The 21952-nt window shown below is 40.1% G+C and overlaps 1 protein-coding gene and 1 non-coding gene across 2 annotated transcripts; one reads left to right on the top strand and one right to left on the bottom strand.

The window, feature by feature from the left end:
• Positions 1 to 6643: 6643 nt before the first annotated feature.
• Positions 6644 to 11824, bottom strand: LOC142528372 (uncharacterized). The gene is made up of 8 exons (XM_075633414.1): positions 11628 to 11824; positions 10453 to 11525; positions 10355 to 10376; positions 9250 to 10072; positions 8260 to 8419; positions 7930 to 8062; positions 7684 to 7779; positions 6644 to 6926 (listed from the first exon to the last, which is right to left on the bottom strand). Exons 1-8 carry the CDS (start codon positions 11822 to 11824, stop codon positions 6644 to 6646), a joined length of 2787 nt encoding a protein of 928 aa, XP_075489529.1.
• On the top strand, positions 11283 to 11388 carry LOC142530244 (small nucleolar RNA R71). The gene has a single exon (XR_012816085.1). It is a non-coding gene; the product is annotated as a small nucleolar RNA R71 (small nucleolar RNA).
• Positions 11825 to 21952: the final 10128 nt, after the last annotated feature.

Here is a 21952-nt window from a genome sequence, read left to right as displayed (position 1 = left end):
TATTAGAGTGATAGTGATATTTTGTGGGATTTGGGATAATAATTTTGTGCTATGTTTGAGGTTAATGTTAGAATTTTTGGGATATAAGTTTGTGTTGTGCTAACGTCTCTCAGGAAATATTTTCATTAAGAGATTAGCCACTCAGGCCTTGATAGATTCAGGAGCCACCCATTCTTTCATTTCGAAAACATTTGCTAGTCACTTGGATATCAAGACCATTGGACTCGACGTGAATTATTCTGTGACGGTCCCATCAGGGGAAGAGCTGTCAGCTACTAGTGTGGTCAGAGACATTGATCTAGAATTGCACGGCCACCTGGTGTATGCTGATTTGATCGTCTTGCCGATGCCAGAATTCGACATTATTTTAGGAATGGTCTGGCTGACGAGGAACAGAGTTCTGATTGACTTGCAGAAGAGGTCGGTATTGGTTAGACCACCGGGCATGGAGCGGTTCCTTTTTGAACCAGCCAGATGGAGAAGTTTCCCTCGCATGATCTCTTGCATGCAGGCTAGGAGACTTATTTCTAAGGGGTGTCAGGCCTTCTTGGCCAGCATTATTTCTGCACCTGACATGCCCACGTCTTTATCAGAGGTGCCAGTAGTCAGAGACTTCCCAGATGTCTTTCCTGATGATGTCACAGGCCTTCCACCAGAGAGAGAGGTGGAGTTTGCAATCGATCTTATGCCAGGCACTGTGCCAATCTCTAAAGCACCATACCAATTAGCTTTAGCTGAGATGTTAGAACTCAAACAGCAGATTCAGGAGCTTCTCGACAAGGAATTCATCCGCCCCAATTTCTCGTCGTGGGGCGCACCAGTGCTTTTTGTGAAAAATAAAGATGGGAGCATGAGACTGTGCATCGATTCCTGGGAGTTGAACAAGGTAACGATAAAGAACAAGTACCCACTTCCAAGGATCGAAGACTTGTTTGATCAGTTGTAGGGAGCCACGGTGTTCTCTAAGATAGATCTTCGATCAGGGTATCACCAGCTGAAGGTGAAAAGCGCAGATGTTCACAAAACAGCCTTCAGGACCAGGTATGGGCATTACGAGTTCTTAGTTATGCCATTCGGACTGACAAACGCTCCAGCAATTTTCATGGACTTGATGAACCGAGTATTTCAGCCCTACCTTGATCAGTTCGTCATAGTTTTTATTGACGACATTCTTATTTACTCGAAGGGCCGTGAGGAGCACAGTCAACACTTAAAGACAGTTTTGCAGACCTTGCAGAGTCGCAAGTTATTTGCGAAGTTCAGTAAGTGCGAGTTTTGGTTGGAAAAGGTAGCCTTTTTGGGTCATATTATTTCTAGCAGTGGAATTGAGGTGGATCCAACCAAGGTAGCGGCAATTAAGGATTGGGTTGAAACGAAGAATGCATCGGAAGTCCGCAGTTTTCTGGGTTTAGCCGGTTACTACCGTAAGTTCATCCAAGGATTTTCGTCTATAGCAGTGCCACTCACTTCACTGACCAAAAAGAATGCTAAATTTGTGTGGAGTGATTAATGTCAGAAAAGCTTTGATACGTTGAAGCAAGCCCTTATTTCAGCGCCAGTGTTAGCCATGCCATCAGGGCAAGGGAATTTTGTGTTATACACCGATGCATCTAAGCTCGATTTAGGCCCAGTTTTGATGCAGCAGGGTCGGGTGATAGCTTATGCTTCCAGACAGTTAAAGGTGCATGAGAAGAAATATCCGACGCATGACGTAGAATTAGCAGCTGTTGTCTTTGCGTTGAAGATTTGGAGGCACTATTTGTATGGCGAGAAATGCCAGATTTTCACGGATCACAAGAGTCTCAAGTATTTCTTCACACAGAAAGAACTGAATATGAGGCAGAGACGGTGGTTAGAGTTGGTGAAGGACTACGACTGCGAGATTAGCTACCATCCGGGAAAGGCTAATGTCGTCGCAGACGCCTTGAGCAGGAAAGTAGCAGTTGTAGCACAGTTGTAAGTGCAGAAACCTCTTCAGTCTGAGATTCAGAGGTTTGACTTAAAAGTTTACCGCAAGGGCAGAGCTCCAAAGCTGTCTAATCTGACAGTCCAATCTTCTTTGCAAGACCGTATTCGTGCGGGCCAGCCTTCAGACGAGCAGTTGCAGAAGTGGAGGCTGAAGGATAAGGCCAAGGGTAGTGTACTCTACACAGTGTCAGATGGTATTGTGAGATACAGAGGTAGAATGTGGGTGCCTATTGTTGATTCGATCAGAGAGGATATTCTGACAGAGGCACAGCATCTCCATATTCTATTACCCAGGAGGTACCAAGATGTACAAGGACCTACAGATTTTGTATTGGTGGCCAGGGATGAAGAGAGACATCCGCATATTTGTGTCTGAATGCCTTACTTGTCAGCAGGTGATCGAGCAAAACTTGCACTGTGAAATCCTTAATAAAAATATGTTTTATATGCTCAAAATTAATCGCAAGTGCACGATGTCAAGTTATAGTATAGTGTACGTGAGTACGAGTATCGTTCCACTGAAGACTGTATTTAACAATTATTATTTTCAGTTATTGAACATTTAGCAACGAAAATTGATTTGATTGTTTTAACACTACTATTTTTGAACAAATATGCAAATAAAAAGATTCAATAATTAAATGATGAAAGATAATATCTAAAATGGTTGATTAAAATTCAATGAGAAATGGATTTGTTGGGAATATCGGTTGACCTACCTCTCGTTAATTAATTAATATATTCGATAATGATCATATGCTTCCGACAGAATTTCCTATTCAATTGACCACACTCTCTCGAGCTATGCCAAACTAACTCTACTCAATGAAGTAATTAAATGTTTTTAATTATTTATCAAGAGTGAATCGCATTTCGATCTATGAAATCCCCTAGTTTTCGACCCTTAGGACTATGATTATCGGCGCGTATCCTAATTTCATATATCTATGAAAATTGTAGATCTACGGATTATACTACTCGTTCCTATCACACGTTATTTTCTCGAACTCACTCGCAATATAAAGACGTTGTTAAAGTTAGCTATGCTCTAACAACAAGATAAAACAATAGTATAATCAAGAATAAATCAGAAATCGAGGTGTAAATTAATTATATCAAAGTTTTGGGGTAGGATCCCCTTAAATCCCAACAAATTATAAAGTTTAGCTACTAAAATTCATAGCGAAAATAAACAAAACTAAGTTCAAATGATAAAAACTAAATAAGAAATACTAGAGTTGACGAAAAACACGAAGAGCGATGCCCGGAAAGCTTCAAATCTTCAATCCAAGAACCGAATTCTCTCCAAAGCTTCTGTTGGCTCTTCAACCTCGTCTGAATGATCTCCTATTTCGTGCAATGATCCCTTCCATATCATTCCCATCCAGAATTAAGGGAAGAAATCGTCCAAAATCTTCCCAAAAATAACCAGTGCGCCCGGGCGGACATAAGTTTCCACCCGGGCGGATGGTCTTCGCAGATTTTCTTTTTTCTCTCTTCTTTGGCGCGCCCGGGCGGACATAAGTTTCCGCCCGGGCGGATGGTCTTCGCAGAAATTTATTTTTTTCAAGCTCTCAAGCGCCCGGACGGAAATAAATGTGCGCCCTGGCGGACGTCCTTCGCAAAAATTCTCTTTTTCTTAGTTTTGTACGAATCTCCTGCATTTTAACCAACGAGATACATGAGTAACAATAAAACATAATTTATTCTAAAATATGACAAAATGCATGCGATCTAAACGATAAATGCAACACCATTCGACAAAACATGAGATGAAAAAACAAGTAAAATCCACCTATATCAACCCCCCAATACTAAGCTTTTGCTCGCCCTCGAGCAAAATAGGTGACAAGATAGAATGGAACATGACATAAATTAGCTCGACAGTGAATTCATAGTAATCAACCAGCCTCAGCGAAACTCAATATATTCCCTTGTCAATCAACACAAAAGCACAATTCTTCGCACTTCCCTTGGTCTAGACATCGTTTCAACTAAAGCCTGAACGTGTGTGTGTGTTGTTAGTCCTAGCATCACAAATGATAGAGTGATCCATTCTCAACCATTGTCAGAGATTTAATCAGTCTGTTAGTGTAAATATCATTCTCCTTTATTCCTTTGCACTCAGTATCCATCAGCGACTAATTTTTTACTTTTTTTTTAATAAGAATACTGTAATGAAAGGACTATATTAGAACTTTTCATTTCAGATTCAAATCCATGTGTTTTGCATTTTTAGCCAGGAATAGGATTTCATTCTTTTATTCGGCTCCTCAACACCTTACATCTCCAACTTTAGCCAGGAATAGGATTTCATTCCTTTATTCGGCTCCCCCACACCTTACATCTCCATCTTTTTTTTTTTACGATGCTGATAGATACCTCGATTCAAGAGAATGTCGTCAAGTTCAATTTACACCTTCAGACATCTTCGTTCCCCACTTTAGTTTTTAAATTTTCACCATCTTATCACGCATGCTTCTAGTTCTAACATTTGTGCAAAGAGAGTTCAATGTTTTAAATAAAACTTTATGTCTTTACCATAGTATGTGCTAAAGATGTGCGAATACACGACAGACAGAGCATGTCTCATCACTTCCTAATCATCCTTGGCTAACAATGTACTACTTCAAACACTGTCGGCTGACACACAAACATATGCAAAACAACTAAAACTACATTCCAACGAACAATACGACCAAAGCACCAACACGACAAAGACGACACAACACCCATCCACCCCCCCAGTACTAAAGTCGAGCATTGTCCCCAATGCAACAGATGATAGAACAGAGACAGATAGTGCATAACAAAACAGATGCAATATGACTTAAACATGCAACAGAAATAGAAATAAACGAAAATAAATAAACTGAACGAAACGAAATGCGATAAAGAAAAGAAGGGATAGAAGTGACTCCCCTCTCACTGATCCTACTACTCGTGCGCCTCCGGGGGAACGATGCCAGCGTCCGACTCTGGCGTATCGGCGTAATGAAAATGGAACGGCGGCAGGAAAGCTGGCATGGGTGGTGGGAGAAGGGCTGGGTCGACACCGCTGTGGCTCAGGTATAGGCGAAGCATGGCGTCAGTGGCGGTCTGATAAGTCTGACTCACAGCCTGCCACTGGAGCTGATGATATGCAAATGCAGCAAATTCATCAATCCTCTCATGCAAAAGGCGACGTCTAGGTCGCGGGGCCGGTGGTGGAGGCTGCTCTGGCAGTGGATCAAAATTCAAACTGTCCCAGATAGGGCCAAACTGAGGGAACGCCTTTCGCCGTACTGTGGTCTTCTGTAGCCAGCTGGTGTCATCGAGGGCCTTGGTCGGTGGGAGCCACTCATCATCGTCCTGAAAAACCACCCCAGCGCTCGCACATAGTTCGGTGATAATATGAGGAAAAAATAACGCCACATTTGGATTATGGATGCTCAATTGGATCTGTGAATGAATGATTTTTCCCGCGTTGAGCGGCAAATGTGTGATCAGTGCATATGTCAACAATGCCCTTTCCCTCTGGACGTCACTCGTGTGCCCGACTGGCATCAATCGTGTGGTCAGAAAAGCATACCACATTGCAGCCGGGACTAGCAGATATTTTTCAGCGATTCAGGTGTCTTCCATGGAGACCCCGGATAGCAGATGCGGCGCATCATCAACTCTAAATCGGGTTCTGCCGCCCATGCCGTATACAACGAATCGTCCACCGCCGGTGTCTCAATCACCCTATTAATTTCGGTTGAACTAAAATCCACCAATTTTCCTCTAACAAACGCCTTGCTGTCACTCCGCTCAGCCGCATTGGCGTAAAATTCTCGCACCACTGGTGCCATTGCGGCTTGCGGTTGCGAACAAAATTTACCCCATCCTCTACTCGCAGTTTGTCTGATAATAAGAATATTCTCCTCAAGCTGGAAACCTGCGATGTATTTTTGCATGCTCATATCATTCCCTAGCCGCAGTATTCACAAATAATTGGGGAGTATGAGATGACGAAGAAGAAGCACCATGACTTACCCGAGCCTTTTTAGGTGCCATCGTTGTTGACGATTTCTGAAGAACAATAAGCCCGGAGTAGGAGGGTGTGTCGCCGAGATAATGCTCGCCGGATCGGAGGAGGTGGCCGGAATAACGCAGCGGTGGCCGGAGTTTGTAGAGGTGGCCGGAAAGTTCAATTTTTGACCGGAAAAATCACTTCTTGATGTTTGGTGCGGATGGAGACCCATGATTTGTACCTAAAATTGACACAAACAAGATATTTGAGCGAGATTGAGAGACTAGGGGCGAAAAATCGAGGGGGGCGGCTAGGGTACGAATGGGGAAAGAAAAAAAAAGTTGCAGATTTAAGAATCTGCGCGATCCGCCCGGGCAAGAATAAATGTCCGCCCGGGCAGATAACTCACGGCTTTTTTTAAAAAAAATTTGAAAAGGGACGCGCCCGGGCGAATGTAAATGTCCGCCCGGGTGGAAGCTTCACGGCATTTTTTTAAAATTAGGGTGAAAAAGAACGCGCCCGGGCGGATGTAAATGTCCGCCCGGGCGGAAGCTTCACGGCTTTCCCCCTTTTTTTTTTTTTTAATAATAAGAGCACAAACTAAAAATCGAATGAAATGCAAGAAAAGGGAACGAGAGGTAGTTCTCAATTTATAGTCTAGAGCTGGACTGTCAGTCAGTTTCAGTTCGGATTGTCTTGGAACTGGGTGATTCCAAGTTGCGGCTCAATTGTGCCACCCATGTAGTGCTTCAGTCGCTGGGCATTGACCGTAAATGTCCCATCCTTTCCGTCGTGCAATTCTACAGCTCCGGATGGGTAAACTTTAGAAATCACGAATGGACCAGACCATCGCGACTTCAATTTTCCGAGAAAAAGTCGCAACCGGGAGTTGTAAAGCAGGACGTTTTCACCTTCCTTGAATTCTATTTCGATGATCCGTCTATCATGAGCTTTCTTTGTTTTTCTTTGTATGACAGTGCAAGATCATATGCCAGATTTCGGAACTCCTCCAACTGATCCAGTTGAAGGAGACGTCGTTCACCTGCATCAGTAAAGTTAAAATTTAATGCTTTTGTTGCCCAATATGCACGATGCTCTAACTCTACAGGTAGATGACATGCTTTACCAAACAGTAACCTATATGGTGTAGTGCCTAGATGTGTTTTAAAAGCTGTCCTATATGCCCAAAGAGCATCATCTAACCTTACTGACCAGTCTTTCCTACTAACACCTACCACTTTTTCTAGAATACGCTTAATCTCCCGGTTCGACACTTCCACTTGACCACTCGTCTGGGGGTGATAGGGAGTAGATATCTTATGTGTCACACCATATTTGCTCAAAAGTTTTTCAAATAATTTGTTGCAAAAATGGGTGCCACCATCACTAATGATTGCTCTCGGTGTTCCAAATCTGTTAAAAATATTTTTTTTCAAAAATTTCAAGACCACCTGAGCATCATTAGTGGCATATGCTTCTGCCTCTACCCACTTAGACACATAGTCAACCGCAACCAAAATATATTTTTTCGTGAATGAACTGGGAAACGGTCCCATAAAGTCTATCCCCCACACATCAAAAACCTCACACTCAATGATGTTATTCAATGGTATTTCATGACGGTTAGAGATGTTACCTGTCCGCTGACATTTATCACAGGCTAGCACATAAGAACGAGCATCTTTAAAGAGGGTTGGCCAATAAAAGCCGCATTCAAGTACCTTAGATGCCGTCCTTTTGTTGGTCCAAAGTGACCACCTACCTCACGGTCATGGCAATGATTGAGAATTTGCCCAAACTCCTCCTCTGCAACACACCTTCTTATCATAGAATCTGCACAAATCTTAAACAAAAACGGCTCCTCCCAAAAATAAGATTTCACGTCAGAGAAGAATTTCTTTCGTTGGTGAAATGATAGATTTGGTGGTGGTGTGCCTGTGACAAGAAAGTTAGCGAAACTTGCATACCACGGACAATGTTTCATCTCAAACAATTGCTCGTCAGGAAACCAATCATTAATAGCCTGATCTACACAGTCATTACTAACAAGTTCCAGTCTAGACAAATGATCCGCCACCACATTCTCAACATCTTTCTTATCTTTTATTTCCAAATCAAATTCTTGCAACAATAAGATCCATCGAAGTAGGCGTGGTTTTGCATCTTTTTTAGATCTGTGTAAATAATGACTTTGGACAAGACAAGATATGCATGAAATTTGTCAAGCGCAAATACTACTGCAAGTAATTCCTTTTCAGTTGTCGCATAATTCAATTGAGCCTCATCTAAGATCTTACTTGCGTAGTAAATTGTATGAAATACCTTGTTTTGCCGCTGTCCAAGCACAGCTCCCACCGCACTATCACTGGCATCGCACATGACCTCGAAGGGTAGATCCCAATCTGGTGCCACCAAGACAGGAGCCGTCACCAAGCGCTTATTCAAATTCTCGTATGCCTGTAAACAATAGGTATTGAAATCAAAGGGCACATCTTTCATAAGTAACGAAGATAGAGGTTTGGCAATTTTAGAAAAATCTTTGATAAAACGCCGATAAAAATCGGCATGGCCTAGAAAACTTCTAACTCCCTTAATGGATGTCGGAGGTGGTAAGTTCTTGATAATTTCAACTTTTGCCTTATCCACCTCCATTCCATGCCCTGATATCTTGTGCCCCAATACTATTCCTTCTTGTACCATAAAATGAATTTTTCCCAATTCAGCACCAGATTCGTCTCCTCACATCTCATCAATACCACCTTCAAATTCTACAAACAGACATCAAAAGAAGAGCCAAAAATCGAGAAGTCATCCATAAAAATTTCAAGAAAGGTTTCTATCATGTCATGAAATATAGCGGTCATGCATCGTTGAAAAGTGGCAGGGGCATTACACAAACCAAAGGGCATCCGTCTAAAAGCAAAAGTGCCATAAGGACAAGTGAAAGTGGTTTTCTCTTGGTCCTCAGGCACAATCATAATTTGGTTATACCCTGAATACCCATCCAAAAAACAATAAAACTCATGACCCGCTAACCTCTCAAGCATTTGATCAATGAAGGGCAGTGGAAAGTGATCTTTACGGGTGGCATCATTTAATTTCCTATAATCAATGCACAGACGTCATCCCCTAATTGTCCTAGTGGGTATTAATTCATCTTGTTCATTTTTTATCACAGTAATCCCACCTTTTTTCGGCACACATTGAACAGGACTTACCCATGCACTATCAGATATAGGATAGATAATACCTGCATCAAGGAGTTTGATAGTTTCTGCTTTTACTACCTCTTGCATCTTTGGATTTAATCTTCTTTGAGGTTGCACAAGAGGTGAGTACTTATCTTCCATCAAGATCTTGTGCATGCAGACTGATGGATTGATTCCTTTGATATCCGCCACCTTCCACGCAAAAGCACTCTTGTGTGCTTTCAAAACTTCCAACAGTTTGTCCTCCATCACATCTGTCAAAGTAGCAGAAATTATGACAGGTAAAGTGTTATGCTCACCTAGGTATATGTACTTTAGGTTTGGAGGCAATGGTTTTAGCTCAAGCGTCGGTGGCTCCTCCAGGATTGACTTCTGTGGGATCAAGTCTCTTCGATCTCCCAAGTCCTCTAATCTCATCCTTATTTGCCTCTTCCATGGTTGGTTGGCATTGAGGTATGCCACTATTTCGGCTTTCTCTTCGTCCAAGTCATCTTCTCTCTGTTCAGTAGTGAGAATGGCCTCCAAAGGGTCCCTAAGAGCATCTTGCACATAGTTAGACACAAAAGCATCAAAAGCATCAATTCTATAACAACTATCAGATTGCAGTGTGTGCTTAAGTGCATTAAAAACATCAAAAGTAATCTCTTCGTCGCCCACTCTCAATCTCAACTTCCCTTCTTGAACATCAATCAGGGCCTTGCCAGGCGCAAGGAACGGTCTCCCCAAAATCAAGGGCATCTCCATATCCTCCTCCATGTCGAGCACCACGAAGTCCGCGGGAAAAATAAATTTGTCCACTTTCACTAGCACATATTCAATCACTCCGCGGGGGTACTTGACAGATCTGTCAGCTAGTTGTAAAGACATCCTCGTTGGCTTAGGTTCTCCCAATCCAAGTTTCCTAAACACAGAAAAAGGCATCAGGTTAATACTGCTTTATGAAAAACAACATCTCCAATCATGCAAGGAATAGAAAAACTCCCTGGATCCTTAAGTTTCGGTGGGATCTTGTTTTGCACCAAAGCAGATCAATTTTCAGTAAGATTCACCGTCATGTGATCCTCCAACTTTCTCTTGTTTGCTAAGATGTCTTTTAAAAATTTAGCGTAACTCGGCATTTGCATCAAAGCATCGGCAAAAGGAATATTAATATGCAATTTTTTAAATATCTCAAGAAACTTACCGAATTGCGCATCCAGTTTGGCCTTTTTTAATGCTGCAGGAAAAGGAGGAGGTATAACAATTTTAGGTTGTGTAGTGGGTGCTGGTGTAGAGACTTACCTTTGGATGTTTCAGAATGCTCATCCAATTTCTGAGTTTTCTCTTTTTCTCTTGACTCTAAAACTTTCCCACTCTTCAACTCGATAGCCTTCACTTGCTCTTTTGGATTTGTCTCTGTATTGCTTGGCAAGGTGCCCGGCTCTCTACTTGCTATCATCTTGGCTAACTGTCCAATTTGATTCTCGAGCCCTTTTATCGATGCATCTTGGTTTTGAAGTCTAGTTTCAGTGGATGAAATAAACTTAGACATCATTTGCTCCAGGTTGGACTTCTCTTCTCTAAGAGGATCAGATCTATACATCGGTTGTTTCCCATATGGTTGTTCTCCTTGCGGTCGATTCTGACTGTTTTGACCGCCCCATGAGAAGTTGGGATGTTGCCTCCATCCAGGGTTATATGTGTTTGAATATGGATCATTCCTTGAACGGTTTTGGACTCCCACTTGATTCACCGGTGCCTCATTTTGCACATAAAATGGATTGTCATCTTGACAGTCCTTCACAAAATGTTCACCTCCACACTTTTCACATGATATCTCTTGAAGACGCATAGCTGTGCCACCCATGTTCAAGCCATCTAGTTTCCTGTTCAAAACCTCAAGTTGTGCAGTAATAGCAGAAAGATCAGTTACCTGGTGAACTCCCGCACTTCTCCACAGATTGTTTCTTTCAGATTGAGGATGATAGCTGCTAGCAGCCATCTCCTCCAACAACTCATATCCCTCTTCAGCAGTCTTCCTCAATAGGTTTCCACATGCAGCAGCATCTATCATAGTACGATTAGGAGTAAGTAAACCATAATAAAAGGTTTGAACAACTAACCCATGTGGCAACTCGTGATGTGGGCATCTACGCAAGAGATCTTTGAAGCGCTCCCATGCCTCATACAACGACTCCTGCTCGAATTGAGCAAAGGTGGTGATGTCTGCCCGAAGCTTCATGGTCTTAGATGGAGGAAAATATTTGATGATAAACGCTTTCGCCATATCCTCCCATGTGGTGATTGAACCTACTGGCAAACAATTCAACCAAGCTTTAGATTTATCACGCAAGGAGAAAGGAAACAAATGCAATCTAACAGCATCATCAGAAACTCCATTGAATTTAAACGTATCGCAAATTTCAAGAAAATATGCGATGTGCGTGTTTGGATCATCTACTGCAGATCCTCCAAACTGGACTGTGTTCTGAATTATCTGAATTATTGCTGGTTTGATTTCGAACTGGTTTGCCCGCACCATAGGCCTCACAATGCTGGGGCGTGCTCCATCCAAAGAAGGTTGGGCATACTCCAGCATCGGTATGCGGCGTGGCATCTCAACACGTCTAGCATCATGGTGTTCCTCCTCATGATCGTTCTCGTGCCTCTCCATCAGTTCTTTCAGTCTCTGCTGTTGTCTTCTCCTAAATTTCAGGGTCAAACTGCTCAAGCTCCACGTCAAGTGACTTTGGCATGCACTGGATGAGATATCTGTGAAGAAATCGAAGGTGTCAAACAAAGTAAAATAGAGAATACTAAAGAAAATAATTAAAATAAAATTGTGACTTAACAATCCCCGGCAACGGCGCCAAAAACTTGATCGAGCAAAACTTGCACTGTGAAATCCTTAATAAAAATATGTTTTATATGCTCAAAATTAATCGCAAGTGCAGGATGTCAAGTTATAGTATAGTGTACATGAGTACGAGTATCGTTCCACTGAAGACTGTATTTAACAATTATTATTTTCAGTTATTGAACATTTAGCAACGAAAATTGATTTGATTGTTTTAACACTACTATTTTTGAACAAATATGCAAATAAAAAGATTCAATAATTAAATGATGAAAGATAATATCTAAAATGGTTGATTAAAATTCAATGAGAAATGGATTTGTTGGGAATATCGGTTCACCTACCCCTCGTTAATTAATTAATTTACTCGATAATGATCATATGCTTCCGACAGGATTTCCTATTCAATTGACCACACTCTCTCGAGCTATGCCAAACTAATTCTACTCAATGAAGTAATTAAATGTCTTTAATTATTTATCAAGAGTGAATCGCATTTCGATCTATGAAATCCCCTAGTTTTCGACCCTTAGGAACTATGACTATCGGCGCGTATCCAATTTCATATATCTATGCAAATTGTAGATCCACGGATTATAATACTCGTTCCTATCACACGTTATTCTCTCGAACTCACTCGCAATATAAAGACGTTGTTTAAGTTAGCTACGCTCTAACAATACGATAAAACAATAGTATAATCAAGAATAAATCAGAAATCGAGGTGTAAATTAATTATATCAAAGTTTTGGGGTAGGATCCCCTTAAATCCCAACAAATTATAAAGTTTAGCTACTAAAATTCATAGCGAAAATAAACAAAACTAAGTTCAAATGATAAAAACTAAATAAGAAATACTAGAGTTGACGAAAAACACGAAGAGCGATGCCCGAAAAGTTTCAAATCTTCAATCCAAGCGCCGAATTCTCTCCAAAGCTTCCGTTGGCTCTTCAACCTCGTCTGAATGATCTCCTATTTCGTGCAATGATCCCTTCCATATCATTCCCATCCAGAATTAAGGGAAGAAATCGTCCAAAATCTTCCCAAAAATAACCAGTGCGCCCGGGCGGACATAAGTTTCGCCCGGGCGGATGGTCTTTGCAGATTTTCTTTTTTCTCTCTTCTTTGGCGCACCCGGGCGGACATAAGTTTCCGCCCGGGCGGATGGTCTTCGCAGAAATTTATTTTTTTCAAGCTCTCAAGCGCCCGGGCGGACGTCCTTCGCAAAAATTCTCTTTTTTTTAGTTTTGTATGAATCTCCTGCATTTTCACCAACGAGATACATGAGTAACAATAAAACATAATTTATTCTAAAATATGACAAAATTCATGCAATCTAAACGATAAATGCAACACCATTCGACAAAACATGACATGAAAAAACAAGAAAAATCCACCTATATCAGCAGGTGAAGGCAGAGCATCAGAGGCCAGCAGGATTGATTAAGCCACTCCCCATCCCTGAGTGGAAATAAGAGAATATTACAATGGACTTTGTGGTTGGTTTGCCGAGGTCAGTCAGAGGATCGAATTCTATTTGGGGTATAGTGGACCGACTCACTAATCAGCGCATTTCTTGCCCGTGAAGATGACTTTCTCCATGACGCAGTACGCAGAGCTTTATACCCGGGAGATTGTTCGATTGCATGGGATCCTAGTTTCTATCGTGTCCGACAGGGACCCGAGATTTACATCGTCCTTTTGGAAGAGCCTACATGCAGTCATGGGGACGAAGTTACTTTTCAGTACCGCTTTTCACCCGCAGACAGATGGACAGTCTGAGCGAGTGATTCAAATTTTGGAGGATCTATTGCGAGCGTGTATGATCGATTTCCAAGGGACTTGGGAATCTAAACTACCTCTAGTGGAGTTCACATACAACAATAGTTTTCAATCATCGATAGGTATGGCTCCCTACGAGGCGTTGTATCGAAGGAAGTGCAGGTCACCAGTTCATTGGGATGAAGTTGGTGAAAGAGCAGAACTTGGCTCGGAGATAGTTCAGCAGACTGCAGATGTGGTGGTTAAGATTCGAGACAGAATGAAGATCGCCCAGAGTCGCCAAAAGAGCTATGCCGATAAGAGAAGGAGAGATCTAGAGTTTTCCGTTGGTGATCACGTTTTTATAATGATAGCGCCCATGAAAGGTGTCATGAGATTTGGGAAAAGAGGCAAGCTGAGTCCGAGATTTATTGGACTTTTCGAGATTCTTGACAGAGTTGGGACACTAGCTTATCGTGTTGCCCTTCCATCGAATTTCGCAGGGGTACACAATGTGTTTCACGTCTCGATGTTAAGGAAGTATCTAGCTAATCCTTCACATGTTTGGAGCTATGAACCATTACAGTTGGCTCCAGACCTGTCTTATGAGGAGAGATATGTCCAAATCCTAGACAGACAGGAGCGTAGGCTTTGGAACAAGGTGACCAAGCTGTTCAAAGTCAAGTGGCTGAACCAATCAGTGGAGGAAGCCACTTGGGAGTCAGAAGCGGACAAGAGGAACCGCTACCCGGAGTTGTTTGGTAAGGTTTAATTTCGAGGACGAAATTTATATTAGTGGGGGAGGAACTGTAGTGCCCAAATTCAGTACACGTATAACTCATTCATTATTTAAATTGTTAAATATTTTATTTAAGTTTAAAACGATTTTAGTGACGCATGATTTATTTAAATGCATTATTTTAAATTAATTATGTTTATGTGAGGCACGTTAAAATGTTTTTCAAGTTTCATGTTTCAGGCGATTACTCGAGGCGGGATCAAGGAAAAGACCGGTGACGATTTTGGCAATTTAAAACATGGTATTTTAATATTAAGTGGAGGATGGAGAATTTTAAAAGATTTACTAAGTTTTAGTATTTTAAAGTCTTATTTATGTGTTGAGTGATTTAAGAGTTTAAAACTTTTAAAATTGGAATGTAATTATTTTAATTAAAGAGTTTGATTAAATTATTGTGTGCTAACCTTTTTGTAGTATTTTAATTGGTTAACTTAGCACTAATTTCTCCTAATTAAAAACCCACACACACGTTACACACACTCACACAGACTTACACCTTTTTACACACACTAAAACACAAAACACACCCTACACATCTTATGTCCAGATTTTTAATAAGAGAGAAAACCTAGAGTTCTTCCCCAAGTGAGCAGCCGCCCCTCCCCTTCAGTTCCAGCAAAGTTTTTGTTGAATTTTCTTCAAATAAAATCGTGCCACGTTCGTCCCGGATCAATCCTCGCACCATCTCCGCTTCGGTATCGTCGTCATGGTATTTTTAAATAACAAAAGGCACGTATATTCTGTTATTTATGCATCGATCTCGTCATAGTATACGTTGTGTTGTTATTTATGCGTAAAAATTCATGTGTGACGTTCGTTGTTGGAGCGGAAAACGATTTGGATCAGTTTTGAAATAAGTTTTAGATCGCAAATCCCGTTTTTGATGTTCTTTTGAAAACTGCGATTTTTCGGTCGGGATCCTGAGAAAACTTTCAACATGAAAATTGTAGAATTTTTTGATACCTTCGATTGGATATAAAATTCAAAATTTTTGGATAAAAATTGAGTGAGTTATGGCATTTTTCGTGGGACTGCGCAAACTGCATTTTCAGAAAAAATTATGTATTGGTGTGTTTTTGAGATTTTATTGTTGCATGCTTCGTTGGGAATCGACGATTGATCATTGCTGCATTTAGGTATGATTAGTATGTTGTTGGCTTGTTATTTGGCATGTCGTTCGGTGTTGATAGGCACTCGAATACACTAGGAGTCGTAGGAACCGATTTGGAGTCAATTGCCACGTTTTTGAATTGTATGTGTCGTAAGGTGGACGTCATTGCTTTGGGTGCTTGTATGAAGTTGGTTCGACGTTTTGGCATGTTAGGATGTGTCTCGAGGTGTCGATTCATGGTCTGTACTATTGAGTCTAGATTGATAAGTATTGCATATATTGAAATTTCGTGAGTTTGCACTTCCCGCAGGTACACGGACCTTGGCACGGGGCTCGTGCCTTCGTTTCCTCCTTGGTGCATTTTTACCGAGACTACACGGACCCCTACCCGGACCCATGCACGGGGTCCGTGCCTTTCTATCCTTCGAAGTGTAATTTTACCGAGTCTACACGGACCCGGAGCCGGACCTGGGCACGGGGTCCGTGTCGCTTCTTCTCCCCGAGTATTCCTTTTTGCGCACCTACACAGCCCATACCCGGACCCATGCACGGGGTCCGTGTACTCCATATTTTTGGGAAATCTTATTTTGTTTTGGAGTTTCATGTCTTGGGTTAGTACGATGATTTAAATGAGGTCAAGTTCCGTGTGTTCTAGAATGTCTTAAGTTATTTATTGAATTCGAGATGAGTACGAATACCTGTGTCTAAGTTATGCAAGTTAAGTGTTGAGTTCATGATTAGTATGTTGCAGCAACGACCCCAAGCGAGATCCAACGAATCCTTCAACGCCAAGTAAGTATGTTCGACGTGCAAAAGATAATATTTCAAGTTTTTGAGGTATGCTAAATGTCTTGTGACCAAATTATGAATGGGTTTGGAATTCGGTGAATGTGGCTGAGGACCTCTCCACCCCGTTAAATTATGAACGGGTTTAGATCGTGATTGGAAAGCGTTAAATCATGAATGTGGACCAATCAGCCCATTAAATTATGAACGGGGATCTCATGTATGGGGCAGTGGATACGTCCCTGCTATCCCAGTACTGTGGTTTAGTCTGATCAGGCGAAATATGTTATGGGTCACTTGCTTTGAAACATCCTCTACGCGAAATGATGAAGCTATGTATGTTTAAGTATGTTCAAGTATGCAAGCATGTTTAAGAAAAGTTTACGTTGATGGCACGTCTTAGTATGTATGCACGTATGTTTAAGTTTTATCTTGCAACTTCAATTTTCAAGTATGTATGTCCTATTTTAAAGTTGCATGTGGTTTTATTGTATTATTCGTTACTTCCAGTTTATACGTGTTGAGTCTTTAGACTCACTAGACTTGATCGATGCAGGTGAGGATGTTTATGAGGAGACAGGAGGTGGGGACCAAGGGGCAGGCTTGGACTGAGTGGGAGGCTAAACCCAAGGACCGCCAAGTTTTAGTTTTATGAAAATGTTTAATTACTCTGATTTTTTGTTACTGTTCGAGGCTCGAGCAAATACTTTTGATAGACACCATTTTGAGAATTCCTGTTTCAACAATTTTTGAGGACGGATAGTTGTTTTATCAAATTTTGAATGTTCACGTTTTTATTTAAGAAAATTTTTAATTCTTCCGCAAATTTTGAGTAGTAAAAGTACGGTACGTTACAGATGATGTTTTGAAGAAAAAAATATGTGTGCCTTTGCGTTCTAAACGCACGAAATAATGTTAACAAATCGAAGAACGATGACGACGGGACCTTCCTTTGCTTGACGAATTAAAAAGAACTTGATGTTTTCCCTTCCAATCTCCTTGTGTGTGCCATGTAAATTTTGCAAGGGAGAGTTTGATTTGTTGGGGGAAGTGGGACGTGTAGTTTTAGTGATTAATGGGGTGGAATTGCACTTTAAATAGATAATTAAAACAATAACCAAGCTTAGGCCCATTAGGAAGGATAATTAGGCCCAATAGCCCATTAGTGCTTAATTAAAATATTAAAAAGATTTAAAAATAAATTTGCTTAACTAAGTTTGTGAATTTATTAGCCGGGTTGCCAAAACGTTCGTATTTTTGTTGAAAATCCAACACCGATAAAAAATACGTCTCGGAGTATAAAATCACCTCAAAACCCTTTATTTTAAAAAATATGGAAAAACATCACTCATATTTTAAATAATTAAAATTAATTATTTAATAAAAACATTTTCTATTTTTCGGTCCTCGGTCTCTGTTCCTCGATCGCAACTCGAATAACCTTTAAAAATACAGTTTTATGCAACAATGTAGAAAATTATATTTTAAACATGTCAATATGCACAACACAATTAATTAATGCAATTAAAATATTTAATTAAAAATACACAAAGAATTTAATAACTCGCATTCATGTGATTCGCGTGGACCTTCGAATTTTCAGGGCGTTACAATCCTCCCCCCTTAAATTGAATTTCGTCCTTGAAATTTGCTTATCCTTAATAACCCAAAGTTTAGATTCAGTTCTAGTATACCAAAAATCTACGCTTCCAGTACGCTACTCTGGTAAAACTTAAGTTCTAGAATGTCCTTACGTCAGCTTGATCCCAAATAAATTTTCTTCTAAATCCTTATTTGCGAGTTGCAACTAAAATAGACCCATAATAAATTAGTTTTGTTACTATTATAACCTCGAATTTCAATTTTTATTACAATTCTCAATATTAACAGATGGATGACCATACTTATCATATATTACTTTCCTTATATTATACCCAAAATATTCATCAACTTTCGTATTTCAACCTTAAAATCCCAAACGCATCCGCTAACGCTTAGATTTTTCAAGCCTAATATTATTTCATCCTTAAAAACCCTTGGTTAACATTCCTTATAACATTAAAATCAAGATATCCCAAGGTTCCAAATATTCATAAAAGTCTAAATCATCGAAAATTCTTATCATTTAAACCATTCAGTTTACACTTATTGCTAAACTAGTTCCCAAATTCCTTAACAATTGCAAAATCAATTCTTAATTTCCTCAAAAATTATCCAATTGGTCTTAAATTTCGAAAATTCCACAATTAACCCATAAATTTTTGGCGTTCTTAATTTCCTTCTACAGGTTTCCCATAACATAATTTCAAAAATTTAAACTTTTCGCCCAAAAATCATTTCTCATAGCCAATCTTACATTTTCATTAAAGCCTAACATCCTAAATTATACATTTTTATTCCCCAAGTCATTGCAAATCATCGAATCATTATTTCTTAGGTGAAGCTCCCAAAATTAAGTCATCTATTAACCATGAATCATAAATATTTTTCTTAAAAAAATCTACGTGTCCCAAAAGCATTCATAATATTCATGATTAACTTATTGCACAAAAGTAAAACGTCAATACTAAAACTCAAAAATCAACATTATCCAATTCCACCACAAAGCCAACATGCATTAAAATCAAATAACTTCTTATTTCATATCGTATCACGTATAAAAATTCTAAAGCATATAAATCATATATTATCATAAAGCAATTAAACATGTCGCGTAAACATATAATTCATGTACTTATGCAGGTAACAACATATAAATCATATAAATCATGCAAACTTACAATTTGAGGCTTGACGACTGATCTTCCCGGCACTGATGGTGGCACAACCCTTTAAAAATCATTGCTCTGATACCAACTGAAACGTCTGCTAGATTCGCCAAATTACTAGATGTTCGGTGGTATCGACGCTTCGGATCAGAGTCACTCCGATTGTAGATATTCGATACAGACAGGGCCGAAGTCTAGGAATAAGACGTACAGTCACCCCGATTGGGAGGGTAGGTGACAGACAGTGACGTCTTATTCACATCGGGATCCCTAGATTTAGAGTTGAGTTGAGTCAAAATATGAATTGAATCGAGTTGCATGCTTATTTTATTTTGGTTTCAGAGATTATGGAACCCATTGTTAATGCATGCTTATTTTGATTTAGTTTCATAGACTATGAAACTTATTGCTGTTGATTTTATGCATGATAGTATGCTTTATGATTTATATTGTGTACATGCATGTCTACCATGTTTTATACTTGGATTTATTCTCACCGGAGTATCCGGCTGTTGTCTTGTTTTGTATGTGTGCATGACAACAGGTGGGGCAGGATCGGGGTCAAGAAGATGATGAGAGAAGATGAGTTAGAGTGGTGATTCCGGACTTATTGTAGACTTGGTTTAATACTTGAAATTTAGTAGTTGAACCATAGACTAATTTGAATAAATGTTGCACATTATTGTACTTTTATACTGAGATGTATATTAGTTAAATTCCATTACGTTCCGCGCTTACGTTTTTAAAAAGAAAAATTTTTAGACCCTGTGTATCTTAATTGATAATTAAATCCCAAAGATGATTAAGAAAATGATTAGCGTCCGGGTCCCCACATAATTTAATTATTTGGACTCAACTAGGCCCACTAATGTTTAATTAATTCAACACTTGAATTAATTTAATTTAGTCTATAATAATGTTTATGAAAATCACAATTTTCAAATACATTATTCACTTGGCCTACTTTTAATTTTAGGAACACATTTATAAATTAAAAATTACATTTCTCTTATAGAAGTCATACTTTTATTTTTCTTTACGCTTATAAACTTATTTATAAGCCGTTCAACACATTGAACTATTTTAACTTCTCAACGGGATCTAGAAAGCTAGCACTTGTGTGGCCCTCAATGGTTCATTGATACAACTAGCCGTGGGTTCACATCTCCATGTGATTCGGACTAAACATGTCTATATATGAGCATACCCCAATTGATCCATTCTTACTTATCAACTCCTTGATAACAAGAACGTCAGAACTCAAGTCTGATAGTACCCAACCAATCATGTTAAACGCCTAGCAGCATCGCTTACATGATTCTCTAGGTATCAAATGATAGTGCCTGCAAGAACAATTCAATTATGGTTAGCGTACAGTATGGTCCCTTCAACTCATATATCCCGACCGATTCGACAACCATTGGTATATCGAGAGTTGTCAATGAATCGATACTATGTGTCATGTCGTAGTTGCATCGATGGTGTAATCTAAGAAACCCCTTTCTTAATTACCACCATACTCTGATCAGAGATTTCATACTACATACACATAGGATATCCATACCCGAAGGTAAGCGGTGAATCCCCGACTACAATGCATCGACTCGTATATGTTTCGACAAAGCACCCAACCTTGCCACCTGATGACCCCATATAAGTCGGTAAACAAGTCAAAGTACAATGCTAGCATATAGAGTCTCAATGTTGTCTCGGGTCATAAGAACTAATGGTGTACAACCATAAACTAGGACTTTTCCACTCGATAAGTGAGAACCACTTGGAAAGTCCTTTATGGAGGGTTGTTCAGTGCACTCTACCAGAAGCACCTATCTGCATGCTCGGACATCACAATGTTCCCTACCAATTAAACATGGTACTCACATCGCAGATACTAGTCTCGAACTCGAGCGGCCTATATCCTTCTTAGCGGCGGCTGAATCGACTAGGAACTGTTTAGAATATACAGTATTCCAAATATGAGTTTCATGATACTCATCATATGAGCATCTCATATTCTTTCTACTATTTGTATATTCAAAGACTTTATCTATGCAACTAGCATGGGTATACAGATAAAGAAGTGCCATAACAATAAATTCAAATATTATTAAAATAAAGACTGTTCATACATATAGTTTAATCATGAACCCTCGGCCAACACTTGGCTCGACGGGCACCTACTCTAACAATCTCCCACTTGCACTAGAGCCAACTACCCATATGCTTCAAACCCATCGATTCGCAATGCTTCTCGAACAATGGTCTAGGTAAAGGCTTAGTTAGTGGATCAGCAGCATTATCTGCGGAGCCTACTTTGTCAATCGAGACTTCTCCTCTTTCCACAATCTCTCGGAGGATGTGGTACTTTCTCAATACGTGTTTGGATTTCTGATGAGACCTTGGCTCCTTTGCCTGAGCAATGGCTTCCGTGTTGTCACAAAAACACCTGGGATAGGAGCAACTCCATTAGGAATGACGCCCAACTCTTGGACGAACTTCCTTATCCAAACAAAATCCCTTTGCTGCATCCGATGCAGCAATGTATTCGGCCTCAGTGGTGGAATCCGCAGTACTGTCTTGCTTGGAACACTTCCAAGAGACAGCAGCACCATTGAGCATGAATATGAACCCAGAGGTTGACTTCGAGTCATCGATATCGCTTTCGAAGCTAGAGTCGGTATAGCCTTCCAATTTTAGTTCTCCACCCCATAGACCAAGAA

The sequence above is a fragment of the Primulina tabacum genome, chromosome 16 (genome assembly GCF_025594145.1).
Source record: "Primulina tabacum isolate GXHZ01 chromosome 16, ASM2559414v2, whole genome shotgun sequence".
In the NCBI taxonomy this organism is placed as follows: domain Eukaryota; kingdom Viridiplantae; phylum Streptophyta; class Magnoliopsida; order Lamiales; family Gesneriaceae; genus Primulina; species Primulina tabacum.
The sequence above is the reverse complement of the archived record's forward strand: the minus strand, read 5'-3'. Positions and strand labels throughout refer to the sequence as shown.